General features: G+C 40.8%; 1 protein-coding gene across 1 annotated transcript; it reads right to left on the reverse strand.

Annotated features, from left to right (window-relative positions):
- Positions 1-3558: 3558 nt before the first annotated feature.
- Positions 3559-13751, reverse strand: LOC111577148 (C-type lectin domain family 18 member A-like). The gene is made up of 12 exons (XM_035954227.2): positions 13377-13751; positions 12050-12141; positions 8932-9165; positions 8733-8830; positions 8512-8633; positions 8295-8402; positions 8068-8160; positions 7604-7710; positions 7360-7489; positions 7094-7190; positions 6407-6498; positions 3559-3855 (listed from the first exon to the last, which is right to left on the reverse strand). The coding sequence occupies exons 1-12, from the start codon at positions 13498-13500 to the stop codon at positions 3818-3820; spliced, it is 1335 nt and encodes a 444-aa protein (XP_035810120.2). The 5' UTR covers positions 13501-13751; the 3' UTR covers positions 3559-3817.
- Positions 13752-15839: the final 2088 nt, after the last annotated feature.

Below are 15839 nucleotides of genomic sequence, written 5' to 3' on the forward strand. Positions count from 1 at the left end.
GTTTCCTTATAGCTGGAGACTGTTCTTTTTTTTTCTTCACATTACTCAAATATAAGTTATTAGTGTCATTTGTTTGGGTTTATTTTCAGCTGCAGGTGAATACAGATTGTCTATGCTCAGCTGGGGCTGGCTGACTATAGATCAAAATGTCAACAAAATACATGAAGAGGAATGATGAGCTAAAAACTCAAATGTCTGTGTACTTTATTATGTAATAGTTCACACTTAAGTTGATATTTGAGATTAGAGCTGTTTTTGCCTGTAATATATTAAGAAAGAGTGCAATAAGTGTGTCCTACGAACTAACAGCACGTTTATCTTTTTCCTCATTTGAATGTTGGTAGTACTTTGAGGCTTATTGGGGTTGAGAATGCATGATGACCTGTTTTAGTATTGTTTTATCTCTGTTGTCACTAGGACACTCTCCTTACACCTTATGTTAATAATAATAATGTATGTGATACCAGCTATCACAGAGAGAGAACTTCTAAATGGAGAAAATATTCATGAGGTAGCAGTGGAACCAAACTGAGAAAATGTTTGGGAGTGAAGGTGACTGCAAAGTAAATGAAGCATTCAAGAGGAGTGTTTTTGTTTGAGGAGGCTCTGAGTAATTGTCAGCGCGGTGGCGGGTAATTATTAGTTGCATTGCTTAAAACAAATTTATCTGGCCCAGTAGACTCTTTCTGAACTCAAGGCTCACGGAGTCCCACAGCACACATTCACTTAACTCACAGCTCAGTAGAGTGAACACTTTGGAAACCCTTTCACCCTCCATCATAACTCTGCATCAGCTGCCAGAGAAATGCCCAGAGGAGACTGTCTCATACCATAAACACCACCAAAGAATTTAACCATGATGGATGGTGTTGGAGAGTGTCTCCCCTTTGCTCAGAAACTCTGTCCCACAATTCCCCAACTCCGAGGCATTTTCAAATCAGTAACTCATGTTCCTGAATCTGTGTACACATTGTGCTGAATAAACCTCTCGAGTTATTTAGTACAAACTGCCTGTGCCCCCGAAAGAATCAGGTCTGCGGAGGAAGAGAAATAGTGTAGCGGATTAGATGCTCTTTGTCAAAAGGAAAATACAGCAACTAATGTGTGTAAGTGTGTGTGTCTTGCTAATGCTTAGTGTGTGTGTTTAGAGACAGCCTTAGGTCTTAGGGATGGCACTGTTCAGCTACTCCCACTTTAATTGGCTGCTGGCCCCTCAGCTTCGCTTGAATAGAGAGTCATTTAGGGACCTTTCACTCTCATAGAGGATTGCCGGTTGCCGCTGCAGGAGAAATTGCATTCCTGTTTCCATACAATGGCTGGTCTGAGTTGGAAGGGGCAAGAGTATCACTGTCATTATCATGACAATGGAAGCTAATTCCACTGCCACTAGCACCATTCTGAAACCCTCTGCAGCACCAGCTTATCAGGGGGCACCATGAGACCAGCAGGAGGCTGTATGAGGCAGAGATTCACACATACAGTGAACACAGTCTGTTAGACACATGCACATCCAGGCTCACACTCTGTTTAGAGCATCTGTTACTGGCATGAACCTACACATCAGCAAAAAAGTTTACTAAGCACATCTCACTTAGTGTGTTCAAGCATTGCTATAACTTTATGGCATGCTTCCCTCTGCATGTATTTGATATCTGTAAATATCAAATTTAACCTTATTCAGGGTCACTGGCCCACCAGTAGTACTTTAATCCACAAATATCCTTTCTGGAGAGTTATCTGTGGTATTATATTGGAAGGATGAGACCTGTGAATGCAGTGTGAATCAGGTGTTGTTGTTGCCAAGGTTAAAGGAGCTTTAGCTTTATGCACCCTGTAAATCTACTGTATATTTGCAGAGACTGAATGGAGTTGTCAGCTGGGGTCTTTCTGTGTGGAGTTTGCATGTTCTCCTAGTGCCTACATGTTTTTACCAGGTTCTCCATCTTCTTCCCACAGTCCAAAGACATGCTGCAGTTAAGTGGTGATTCTAAACTGGCTGTCAGTGTGACTGTAAGCGTGCATGGTCGAGTGTGTCTTTGTGTTAGCCCTATGATGGACTGACGACCTGTCCAGCGTGAACCTTTTCACCCTAAGTCACCTGGAATAAACTCCAGTCCCCTCCCCGTGACCCTCCACAGGATAAAGTGGCATGTAGATAAAGGATGGTTGGATATTTGCAGACAGAAAAAAGTATAAGCTGTGTAAAGTCAACAGTCAGTGGAGCTGAAGGACAGTTAGAACTGTGTAACCCTGTTTTGTTCATTTGCACTCTTTCACCGTTGCGCTGCGTGTTGGTCTGACCTCATTATCAGCAGCCGTCATCCATCTCGGTCTTCTGAGTGGATCATCATCTACTATCCAGATGCATCCTCCTCTTTTTAGTGAGAAGGCAGCAGGATGTCAGACCTTAGAGTCCCCATTAACCACTCGCTGACCTGATCCACATTCAGAACCAGCCATACCGCTGTATATGCTCACACACCAAACTGTAAACGTGCATAGAAGAGAAAAGTCCTCTGTTGTATGACGGTGAAATGTCTGTAAAATGGCAATGTTAGGTCACCAGTATCTCTTACTATTTTAACTCCATCCTCGGTATTCAGTGATCTCAGTCTGTGGCCTCGACTTGTTGGCAGATCCAGTTTTGTTGCCAACAGCTGAGTCACAGTGTTAGTGAGCACTGTGGGAAAACCAGCAACACTGACACATAAAGCACCTTGATGAATCAGTTTATTCATTTTTAGTATGTTTTTCTCACATACAGTAGGCCAAGTTACTCTACCGCCTCCTCTGAATACCCGAATGTAAACCATGAATGCAAAAACTGCTGCATCACAAGATTCAAAGATTAGAATCATTTTTTAACAACTTCTATTGTTTCACAAATCAAACATTTTCATCCAACTTTGTTGTCAGCTTCGTCTAACATTATGAGCAAGCGGAGAGAGAAATAAAGCTGTATATTGTATTTTGCCGCTGGATGGCTATTTTCTTCCTCTCTGGTGTTATGTGTTGTGCCACAGGTGGTGCAAGTGACATAACAATTCAACCTTTCAAGATATAATTCACATGCACCCCCAAATGAATCCCATTTCCTGCCATAACTGCTGCTATCCTCTCTCAGTTCTTTAAAAATATATCCCCTACCCTCTTTTTCATTCTCAGGTTTTCTCTCTTACATGATTACTTTAAGGTCAAATTAATATTGTCTGTGGGGCAGGCCATTATTAGAGGAACTAAAGCTCATTCTACTTTTGCAAGTTCTGAAAGTTACTCAGGTTACGAGTGTCAAATAGCAAGATTAAGAGCTGTACTAGGGGACTGTATTGTTTGACACTTACAACTAAGCCCAACTGGACATAAAACTTGTTCAGTTCTATAGGTAATTGGTGATAAACTCAAGTACTGACAAATTATAATTTTGACTTGCTGGAGGTGCTAAATTGGAAGTCGAAGGTTTACTTAAAATGATTGAACCAAAGTCTTTATTAACAGAACTCCAACATCCTTTAAGACCAAATCGATTTCCAGGGTACATAAGGACGGAGAAGACATTTTAAAAAAATAGAGCAGGCATGTGTGGCAGTGAATACTAGAGTTTATATTCCTATTCAAGCTGCTCATTCAGTGTATACATGCAAAGAATAAATAGCAACTTCTCCAAGTACCATACAACCATTTAATGATAAAACATTTACGTAAAACATTCAAGCATGTACAGTATATACAGTACATCTAAACTATACTGATCCAGACATACAACAGTGCTCACTGTAACACATCGCACACCTATTTCACCTCGAAGAGAAAATCCAGGTCAGCTGCCATCGTCCCACTGGGAAATATGCTCTGCACCTGTGATACACACATAAAACACATTATAGAGCTAATAATAGGTAGGAAATGTAGCATGTTGAACACAAAAGCACTGTACAAAAAAAATAGTGACGTGCAGAAGAGTGGAGTTTGTGCCTTAATTTCACTCAGAGATGCCCTTGAAGAAACTGTTAATGTGATATAAGAGACTAAAACTGTAGATTCATTTACATGCATTTGGAAAGACGGAAACACACACACACACACACACACACACACACACACACACACACACACACACACACGCACACACATGCAGAAGCAGTACTCTGGAGAAACATAGCTTTGTGTCGGCCTCAGGCTGTTTGATATCCACTTATAATTTTATTACCAATTAAAACAACACAGCAATGATGGGTGGAAATTACTCTGATGGGCTCCGAGGCTCTGTGTGCTTATAATCAGCTGAATTTATGCACCTCACCCTTAGTTGCCTCAGTGAAATTCTGCAGTTATTTTGAGATGAAGGGCAAGAAAAATTCTTGATTGAGGAAGAATATTCACGTGTTCAGTTTTGTTAACCTCTATACTACTGTAGCTGTAACTACCATGATACAATCCAACCCCCAAGCCTTCTCTTGATCATAAGCTACTAATCATATTTTACACAAACACAAACTACAAAGAGGTTTCTTTTTGAAGTGGCATCAACAAAATGGAATTTACCCAGCTAATATAAGTTTCTATGTATGCTATATTTATAATATTTTCACTGCTTTACAACAATTTCAGACTGGACACTGAAGGTTTTACATTGTTCTATATTATCTTAAAAAGTGACCAGACTCCCTCGACAAAAACTGTAATTTTACATCACAGAAAATAGAAATTACTGGTCTTCTGTTGCCTCAGTCGATTATTGTTTGTTATTGTGTGACTGATGGTTTTAACACATTGGTTTGGATCTAAACTAACACATTAAAACTCTATAGTCACACAATAAAAGACCAGAAACTCCTTTGCAGTTTGAGGTAAAATTGTTGTTTTTATCAAAGGAGTCTGGTTCTGAAGAGAGCAATATGAAACTTCAGCTCCTGGTTGGAAAAGTCTGTCTTACACCGAAGTAAAGTAGTGAAAATAAAAACGTATAGTGTACACTTAAACCATACTGATTTTTTAAGCTTTTTCCCACATGGTTTAAATACATTTTGCTGTTGACCCCATCCACAGCACTACATTGCATTGCTTCTGTGCTGATTCTCCTGTGTGCTACTCCACACTGGGGAACTGCAGACCATCATCTCCTGTTGGCAATACACCGAGAGGGGGATAAGTACCTCATACAGCCCTGTTCCAAATAAAAACAGAACACATCTTTGAAAGGTTTTCAAAAAGTAGGGTGGTAAAAATGTGGACTTAGCAACACTGAACACATTCAGAGCAGATCATTCCGCTATGAATGATCAATACCAGATTACACAGCCGACAGTTTCTAAGACACACTCAAGTGGGCAAAACTGAACATCTGCCACCATCTCATTCCTCACGATCAATGTAAGTGGGATGTGTGTGTCTAAGCACCGCAGGCCTTTGTGGAGCTGACGTATATTGATTGCTCAAAGGTTCTTGATGGCGAGCACTGAGTGCCATTGATTTAGACTGAGAGGCATGTTTAAATGTGTAGGCAGGATCACATTGAGATTTAAGGGTTGTTTTCACATCATTCTTGGACACAGTGGCTTAACATTTTACACTCGGCACTGCAGTGATTACCAGTGAAGCAGGTAATACTAATTGCCTACATACAGAGATTGACGGAGTGGCAGTAATAATTCTAAAGAGCAGTCAGTGTTAAATCAGAGAAAAGAGAATAACAGTCATTCTACTACTAAACAAATATAAATATCAAAAAGCCCCATTAAATGATATTTTTATATTAAACCCTAAATCAAATCACTCTTTGTAATTTAAAGGGATTGCTTGCACTACAAAGCTTAGGGGATAAAACACTGACCATGAACTGCGATGTCACAGTAATCTCTTTACTGTCAGCTCTAATAAAACTGTACAAATGTCCAAAAAAATCAATTACAAGAAAAGGGAGCTAGTACTGAATCCTGTTTTAATAGCACTATAGCCATGGGGACCTTTGGAGAGGCCGATCTGTTTCACCATGAAGCCCAGAGCCTGGTGGTTTTCTGCTTCAAAGCAGCTGCTACTGGATGTACAGCACAATGCCAAGTTTTGGGGGAGATATGAGAGGACAATCCAGTGCAAGTCAACTGTGGGCATCCTGCAGCAGCTGAAAAGAAGCAGCCAAATGTGTAGAGATTATAGGAAAGAGAGAAAAGTGCTTTATCAACATTCGGCTATTTGCTTTTGAGCCCATATCTCTGGACAGGAGTTCTTACAGCCAAACTCTAACGTCCTTAACATCAGATTGGTGGTAGCTCCGTGGCTGAGCGGTTCGCACTGCTGCCTCCGAGCAGGAAGGCCCGCTGGATCACACTGGGCAGTCAGCTGTGCAAACGAGAACTCTGCCTTCACCTAATCTACACTTTCATCCACCCCCTCCCGGCAGCAGCCTCACCATGCTGGCAGATGTATCGGTTCCGTGTTTTACAGCGCTGGTCATTCCAGTTGAAGGCACTTAACGCCTGCAGCTCCACACAGTTTCCAAACCTGGACAGAGAGTGAGAAACTGTGATTAACAGCACATGCATTGGCTACGCCTGCAGGAATTTTCTAAGAAGAAAGAAAAATATTAATTTTGGGGGGAGGCGGTATGTTTGTTTGAGACAGATGCATGGCCTGCAGGCTCATTGAAGTAAGTTCAAAGCAAACAAATTTTTGCTGTTGCCATCTAGACAATGTAGGCTAAACATTGTGATTAATTTAACTGGCCGCCAGTACAAAGAGCGTTGAGAGAACAGGAGATTAGAGAAGAAGTAGATGCGGCATAGATCAGGGACACACAGAGAGAAATAGAGAGACATCTAGTGGTCAAAGTGTAGGTTGTATGTCGACCAGTTTTTTTCTAGTTATTTAAAAACTGTTTAATTTCAAGATGAAAATATATAAGATCTTTCTTTCTGATTGTTTTGCAGCAACGTGAAACTTTCACAAAAATCCTGTAGCTTAAACAGAGAAATACATTACCCCCTTTCAGCTGATGTGTTTTGTTTGTTTGCTCAGGTCCACTGCCCCTCAGCTCTTTCTCTTTTTATGATATACTGACCCACAGTAGCTAATGTCTGTGCCTAAATGTGTCTCTTACCCTTGGTTGTCAGGCTGCCCAAAGGCAAAGCTGCTGAATGTTGGGATCTCTCCTGTGTCCCAGCGAAATGAGTCTTTCGGAGGCTTATAAGTCAAACCTGTGGGGCAAAAACAGTGCAGTTTTATCAGTGCACCATCTCCTCTACCTCCGCCTGGTAGGATATCTGTTCTAAAAACACAACAACTAAGTCTGGTAATGATGACCAGTAGTAGAGAACATTCTGATATTTTAGCTTAAATTTGGATGACCAACAGAAAAGACGGTACCTATCCAGAAGTTTCGTGTTTCAAAGTCAGTGTTGGTGACCTCATTGCTCGTCTCCAGCTGAGTGAGATAAAACGCCAATATGTCCTGAACCTTCTGACTATGGATTTGAGCTAGAGAGCCTCCTAGTTCCTGGTGGTGTAAACAAATGAAAGAGCAAACTGAGAACAGAAAAAGTCTTGTTATGATGACTTATACAATGCCCTTTATGTTGTATGTGGTGGGTACTACATATTTATCTCTCACCTGACAGTGACTTTTGGCTCTGTAGTAGGTTTCAGCTTCTGAAGACACTGTGAAGCAGCTCCCATCTATCATCACATCACAGCGGTGGAAGGGAAACTGCACCTTCTCTGTTGCAACACAAGTAGCCAGAATACACTGAAATTTAACAACAGTTACAAACCATCTTGGTTCAGGTTCAATGAACAGCCTTAAACTTGTTCTAATCTTAACTAATCTGTTGCCTGTTCAATCAGTAGATATGAAAGAGTAAAAATGTGCCACTTCTTGATAAATATTGTCATTTTTTCATCCTCACTAATGGTCTTTGATGCAGCTTTCATCAAGTCAGTACGTTCACACTTCCACTCTGTTATTAGACTTAACATGCATTAAGATAAATAAAGAATATAGCAGCAAACCAGATTGATTTCCTCCCTCCTGCTTGCTGAAGTATATAAAAACACAAGGAAGCCCACTACACTTACCTGCACAGTCAGCACCACCATAGCCAACATCACACAAGCAGGAGCATTCTTCTTCTTTGAAACGACCGTGAACACACTGCACACTGCATCGAACTGAAAAAAACAGACACCAGTACAATAAAATCTGCATCTCCTCTTTCTCTTTGTATAATAAGATGCACGCAATAGACCCAGTTTGATGGGGTTTACAACAATATGTGTAAAAATTAAGCCTTTATGACTGGTACCTTGGCAGAAGCGTCCAGTGAAGCCGAGGTCACACTTGCATTTGCAGGACGATACGTTAAGATGTCCGTGTTGACCACAGCTCATACGACATGGATTCTTTGGAACCTCTGACACCAAACACACGCACAAAAGTGAGTGCTGGAAATTGTACAAGTGATCATTTTATACAAATCGGTGCAGCAAAATAATCATTCATATGTGTGTGCACTGTCTTACCACATAGTCCACCTACATGGTCCCACAGTCGAAAACAGCCAGGCATGGAGGAGGTGCAGAGTGAACAGTACAGCCCCGGCTTGTAGGGCATCACCAGCTGACCATTCACCTCCCAGTTACCCCTGCACCAACACAGAGACACACAGAATGAAAAGTAGCAGCAGATTTCTTTAAATTTAGATACATTCACCATTTTTATTTCAGAAGCGTATAATTGTTACCCAGGGTAATACGCGCAGACAAATATCTCCCAGAGTTCCCCATCTTTCAGACACAGCTGACTAGCACATCCCAACTGACTTGAAGTAGCCCAGACCAGCTACACAACAACAAAAGGTTTAGATATACTACATTAGCATTTTGACAGCATGAACATAGGATTCTATATAAATGTGCGGCTTGTACAGTTTGTAAACTTACCTGTGTATAGTGTTGACAGGTGGCATTTTCTCTACATCTCCCGCGCGAGTAGAGAAAATCATTTCCCTCCTCAAACCAGGAGTCAGTGATGTTAGAAAATGATGTGACACCGTAAACAGAAAGATGTGTGTTCCAGCCAGTGTGACTGAAAGACGAGGAGTGTTGAAGTGAAGGCTCTGCGTGACACAATGCAGCTCTCTCCTTTGCAAGTACTGCCAACTTCTCATTCCACTCCTACAGATAAAGACATTACTGTTATTTAATAGGACTGCCACCTGGCTTTCATTTTCATCTCCACAGTAAAACTTAATAAAAGAAGTTTCTTCAGCTGCATGTACAGTTCTATTGGATTTCACAATGTGTGGTGAAAGTTGATAATCAGTGTTGTGAAACTTCTGTGAGGTGCCTTGTGTTTGTCAGATGTTCCAAACACATGACTTTGTCTTTTGGAAAGTGATGCATATAAATGAATAACTGATCATTTATCACAAAAAAAAAATTGCAATTATTTCAACTATTAGAAACAGCAATCATCTGTCTTCACTGCTCGTGTAATTATCAAAATTACTAGCATCTGCTAGACATGAGCTTGCACCTTCATAGAATAATAGTCATATTGTGCTTTGTAGATACTGATGTAAGACTGGATTTAAAAAAAAAAAAAAACTCCTTGGCATGAGAGTCACTGCTAATAGTGCATGAGTGATTTTCTTTAGATGCTTAATCCTTTTTCAGGGTTCAGAGCCAACCACAGCATACAGCAGGCTACAAGCAGGGAGACACCTTAAGCGAGCTGCCAGTCCATGACAGGGCCAACAAACACAGACTGACACTCATTGTGTGCTGCGCTGGTATAAACACTTCGGTAAGTGGCACGAGGTTTGGAGTGGCTGTTTTAAATAAACGACAGCATTCCACATTCACTCCGCAGGTACTTTCAATATGAGCAAAAGCAACAACACGTAGAAATGTACAGATTCAGCTTAATTATAAATGATTGAAATCGGTTTGTCTCAACCAAACGCGGCAGAATACTCCAGGTGTGAAAACGACCATAATAAGTTAAGCAGTGATGTGTTTTCATTCAAACTTGAAGGCTGGGCTCCACAGTGAGTTTAGCTACAAATCTGACTGTATTTAGGTCAATAAACAAACCATGGAATCCTCATTACCGTCCAAATGATCTAATGTCCGTCCAATGAATGACAGCCATCATAGGTATGACACTGATGTGTGGAGGGAAACAGCAGAGGCCCCTTCAGTTCATTGTTCACTCTGCTGTCTGATGTCAGCCAACCAAAGTCTTTGATGTCACCGGGGGGGTATAAGGTCACTGGGCAATATTTCATCTGAGATATTTCATTTTCAAGCATGTCATGTCACATCAGCTGTGAGATTTGAATGACTCACTGAGAGCATGAAGGATCTGTGTGCTTTCTGCCTTATTTGTGCTGCACCGATGTATGTGGTAGTAGATAAATTAATGAAGCTGCGCATTTCTCCCTGATGTTCTGGAGAACGGTTTTCTTTGATGTCAGTATGAGGTGTTGGAGCTGCAGGAATTTCTGAGAGAGATTAATCAGATAAAATCTCAGAACAGAGGTCATGATTTACACATTAAAAGTGAACTTTAATTTCTGTCTCTGTGAGCGACCCCATAATGCTTCTTAGCCTAAAGAGCGCCAAGAAAACCTGCATTAGGTGCAAAAAAGGGGGGAGCATCATTTATTCTCGAAGTATAGGTATTTTATCTTATCCTGAAAGCAAAGCCTAAAGGACTATATAATAATCACTTCAACACAATCTCACCACAATGCTTACTGGTTCATTTCTGCATAGGGCAAAAAAAAAAAAAAAAAAGCGCCCTTATCCAGATATTCACAAACACAGCCGAAGCCTTGAGCTTTTTAACGTTTATCAGCAAAGCTCTTTAATATGCCTCTTCAGTTCGGCAAAGCTTCCTCTGAGGGTTTTCACGGGGAAATTACCTGTAATACCAGAGCTGTGACTGCAGAATGATTATCCACATCCTCTTTTTCTCATTACTGCCTTATCAGTTGAGAACAGTTCTCTGAGGCTGAAGAGCAGTCGAAGAAAAAGGGGCTCAGTCTGTACGGGTGGCTTTGAGGATGTAATCTATGACAAAGTGACAGTTTGCCCTGGCACAAATCTCATATTAGGCCCCGAAGGGTATCTAGTGAATTGTGAGTTTCATAATCCGCCATTACCTCTTGGTTGTAATCACGTGCGGGCAAGACAGTTGAGCAGATAAGTACAGTACGGGAAAGCAATAGATGAAGTGAGATAGGGAGACAATTTAGCTCCAGCTGTGTATCGGTTAGCGAGATTACAAAGACCTGAGACAAATTTCAATATCGAAAATAGCTGGACATTCGCCAGAACCTTGCCATGACCCTCTGACATTAAGCCTTTAACTACATGTGCTGATCATTTGCACTGAGATACAAGCAAGTGAAAATATTGCTTTGCGTAAACCTTTATTTGTCTAAAATTCATGAGAAAAAAATATTTTACTGATGTCAATTCATTGCGTAACCGTCACAAGACTCAAGCTAATTGATTTCTGGCTTCATTCTAACAGTCTTCACTATCGCTCAGCCTGCAGCAGAGCAGAACAAATGAAGCACTAACCTGCTTTAATGGGTAGAACCAAAAACATTTCAGTGCTTTGTGTGCTATTTTGTTTCGCCTGTGACCATCCTACTACCTGTAGTAGCTCTCAGTTGCTGGCTCACATTCACATCCATACATACATCATCACTATTCATTGCTGTTTCTTTCTGGGCCTTGGAATGGGAGCTGCAAGGTTGTTCGAACACTAAAACATATTGATTAACTTTTCAACCTGTTGCCATTTTTCCACAAGGAAAAGTAATGAGAGACATTCAGTAGCGAGTAATTCTTATGAAGTGGAATATGTGATAGACAGACTAAAATCCAATGTGATTATCAGCTCTGTGGACAGTGTACCCACCCCCAGTTTTCAACGAGAGCACAGATCGTTCACAAAAGGATAATGTCAAACTCACATTAACGTGACAGGCATCATGCACCATTCAAGCACTCACAGAGGAGACAGACAATAGGTGCCACAAACCATTTTTTGCATGTTAGCTGCCATGGGTTTGACCCGGCTGCGCAGTCTATTGTGCTGGGCAACAATCTGCGAGTGCTCCTTCACCCCGAGCCCTGCAAGAAAACACAAATGCTGATTTACTATACCTCTCCTGCTGTCACTGTGGCAACAGAATGCAAATGTGCAGACGGGTTGGTTGAGCGGATGTCAGGGAAAGAGTGTGAAAGTTTGGAGCGTGGTTTTACGCAGTCTGTCACAGTCTCATTTAGGGGTCATTTGGGTTAAACGCACAAAACTCAATCCAAACAGAATGCAATATTTGAACCATTGTTAGTGACTCCTCTGTTATATGTGACAGTATTATAAATATATATTATCTGCAGTGGCAGTCCCAAAAGTTTGGAATGTTCTTCCTCTCTCAATCAAATGTTCCTCCTCTAATAACATAGCTAAGAAAAATCTCAAGACATCCATGTTTTCATGGATATATTAAGATGTATCTCATCTTAATATTTTTATTTCTCCTAGTAACATTGATTTTCGAAGTCGCTTTGCATTTTTGCCTTGCTTTCAGTATTTTATACTTTTGTTGCTTTGATTTACAAATTGATTATAAATCTTCATCTTCATGTTTTTTGCAAATATTTTTCTGGCTGGCTCTACTAATAATATGTACATCACTTTCGTCAATTCAGGCAGTTTTAAACATACTATGTAAATAGTTTGATTTGATATAGAAAGCATATGACAACAAACACTATTATGGCCTTGTGTTTGCCTATTCCTCCATAAAAATAACATTTTCTACCCACTCCCACCCATACTAAATATAGATACATTAAACTGGGTCTGGCATCCTGAAATCATTCATTAAAAGACATAATGTGGATAAATATGAACTTTAGACTTGGCTTTGCTCTGTTCGGTATCAAACTGGCTTATTTTACTGAAGTTTCTTCTTACACAGCACATTTTATCAAGAAGCTAAATAGTATACAACTCAGCTCCCCAGTGATGGGTTAATAATTCTGCCATGTGTTTGGCAAAATAACATCAGACTGCAAATTTGTTCAGGTTAATGCCACAGTTTTGTTGCACAGCAGGCAGTTGGTGCTTTGCCAGCTGAATTTAGGCAGCTGAGAAAATCCCACTTGAGTCTGCAGCTTAAATGATTTCCACCTGGTTGCCAACATGAGGATAAAAGCTTCTATTTATAAAACTGTATTCTCAGAGACTATACTCGCTACAATAACAACAAAAAGTGTGCACTGATAAAGATCTCGCTGCACTGTAACACTGTCCCTCGTGGCCACCTGACTCCTGAATAACTTCAGTTAAGTTGATTTACCGGAGGAGGCGAACATCTGGCGGTCCGGTGTCTCTGCGATAATCCGGTTCTGTGAGGTGAGAGAGGGCAGCAGAAACAAAACCACAAACAGACCCGAGCGCCGATGAGCTGCTGGAAACCTCATGATGAACTCCTGCAGCGTCCTGAACAACAGTGGCCACTTGTTCCCAGTCACCCTGCCTCCCGGTTCCTCTCCTCCCTCCTCGCTGCTCACCGGCTCCAGAGCTTCACCTCCTGCTGCAGCGCCAAGCACATGTCAAAGTTGAGCTTTCTGTTCTCACAAGGACTCTTAGGCTGCTGGAGCCGAACTGGCCGAAGTGATTCCTGAAGGTTTTGCAGCGCAGGTGGGCGCAAACATACAGGAGGAACAGTGGAGATTCCCACCGTCCAACAGTCAAAGCTGAGCATCAGAGCCAATATTCTTACTGCACAACTGCCCCATTTTGAGTGTTGCATTTCTACTCACATTGTTGGATTATTGTTACTGATGTAATAGCATATAAGCAGCTTTCTATTGCTGTAACTAGCTGAGGTGATTATAAGAAGGTTTTGCCATTTAGCGATTTCATCTACAACAATTCAACGCATCAGTTAGATGACTGTGATGTGCATGTCATATCATGAATTGCTAAGTACCTGCTATAAATGTGCAAGTGTTTTCTCAAGGTTACAATGTGGCGGATCATAATAGTACTGTAATATAAAATGGAATTTAACAATTACAGTATCTCAACATTGTAATTAAGTCTTAAGGACATTTAAAACAAAATGCTTTGTTTGTCTACTTTCCACCACTGACAACAGCTGTGTAGCTTCTGGCTGTCAGACAGTAAAGACAAAGCATACAACTTAATCATCTCTACCGTAATCCACCACCTCTAAATAACAAAAAGAGCACTGAGCCACTCTGATGACTAGGTTGAACAAGAATGTTCATCATTGTTGTTGATGGGAAAATGATTTTGAGGGACTGATCTAGTCTAGTTTCATATGAGTCAAATGAGTGTTACAGTGTCTATGCAGTTTTCCCTTTTAATTGCTTTCAACATTGAATTATGGTCAATTTAATTTGGCCTTTTGACAAATAATTACAAAAAACGCCACATTTATGTCAAAATGACAACTCATTTTTACATTGTAGTGCCAGTGAATTAAATCTAAAATGTAAAAAATGGGTTTGCAATTATTCACCTCCTTTAAAGTGTCCCAGAAAATAGCACACCCTTTGCTACTAGTGTCAAGGTAAATCAGAACCCAGACCTCAGTCCAACTGAGACTTTGTGGCTGGACAAATAAAACTGACTATGATGCATTGCTGAAAAGCAATAAATGGAAAAACGTTCTTCGTGGGGGTGAATGTTTTTCATAGGTACTGTATTTCAAGACTCTTGACAGGTTAGGATGCTCAGTGCAATCTTTATATTAGCATGGCAGAACAAAACATGGTAGAACTGTAAGTGGTACAAAAAGATCAGATAGGTCTGAGTGTGGAAAGATCCAGGATGGAGCTGTCTGGATGCCTGTTTAGAAGTGGTCATAATGTTTTATTTAGGGATCCGGTGTGGGAAGCATGAGTCATGATCTGTACACTGCGGTGTGATTCAGAGTCTGAAAAGCGACACAATAGAGTCTCACTCATTTCTGTGGGCTGTGTGTATTTTGCACTGAGGAATCAGCCCCCAGGAAGTCCAGTTATGTCTTATTTCTTTGGTTTTGCTGCATCAGGACTGTCTGACCACGCTGAGCCAGATGACAGTTAGGCGCACAGTTTGTTCTGGCCTCAGTCAGACGTGGCCACCAAGATGATTTCTCAGGTAAATCCAACAACCAAAGCTACTTCCTACTTGATCTTAAAGCAATACTTTAGATCTCAGTCTCCTCAATACATATTACCTTTGAACTGCAGACTGCAGTAGTGTTGAACTCACACACTGAGGACAACCCCCATTTATACAATGGATGTTGTTTTAACAGCACATATTTATCATTTCATTTAAATGATACAATTTCCCTTAATGACAGTGTTTCTAGAAACACCGTCACCTTATTTGCTCCATAGCCAACAGTTCATAATGCAAATATACATAGCAACACTCACAAGGTTATTTGAGAGCCATATAGTCTATTACTTTGCAGGAAGTGTCACTGGGAAAAGTGCTGAGTTTCAGACCAGTAACAACACACTAGAGAATTTTCAATTTAGTAGTGTTTTATGGTCAGAAATATCTGTAAATCACCACTTCTATTGAAATGTCCTTTAACTCACTGTCAAACACCTCCCCAGAACCCACAGTCATTATAATAACCAGGACAGATACGTCTCTGTGCTTGTAACCTGAGAGCAATCTGTGTTGCTGTGTTCAATCCTGCTACTGTACAGTACAGGACTGCACATATGCACATGTTCCTGCAGAGGGCACAGCTTCTCTTTAGATTCTCACCATCACCAAGTTGCTTTGAGCA

Source organism: Amphiprion ocellaris, chromosome 1 (genome assembly GCF_022539595.1).
Source record: "Amphiprion ocellaris isolate individual 3 ecotype Okinawa chromosome 1, ASM2253959v1, whole genome shotgun sequence".
NCBI classification, from domain to species: Eukaryota; Metazoa; Chordata; class Actinopteri; family Pomacentridae; genus Amphiprion; species Amphiprion ocellaris.

Coding starts and splice junctions, on each gene's coding strand:
- LOC111577148 (XM_035954227.2), bottom strand. CDS start 13,500: ATGAGGTTTCCAGCAGCTCATCGGCGCTCGGGTCTGTTTGTGGTTTTG. Junction 8,634..8,732: donor GTCTGCGCGTATTACCCTGG/GTAACAATTATA, acceptor GTGTTGGTGCAG/GGGTAACTGGGAGGTGAATG. Junction 3,856..6,406: donor CCGATACATCTGCCAGCATG/GTGAGGCTGCTG, acceptor TGTGTATCACAG/GTGCAGAGCATATTTCCCAG.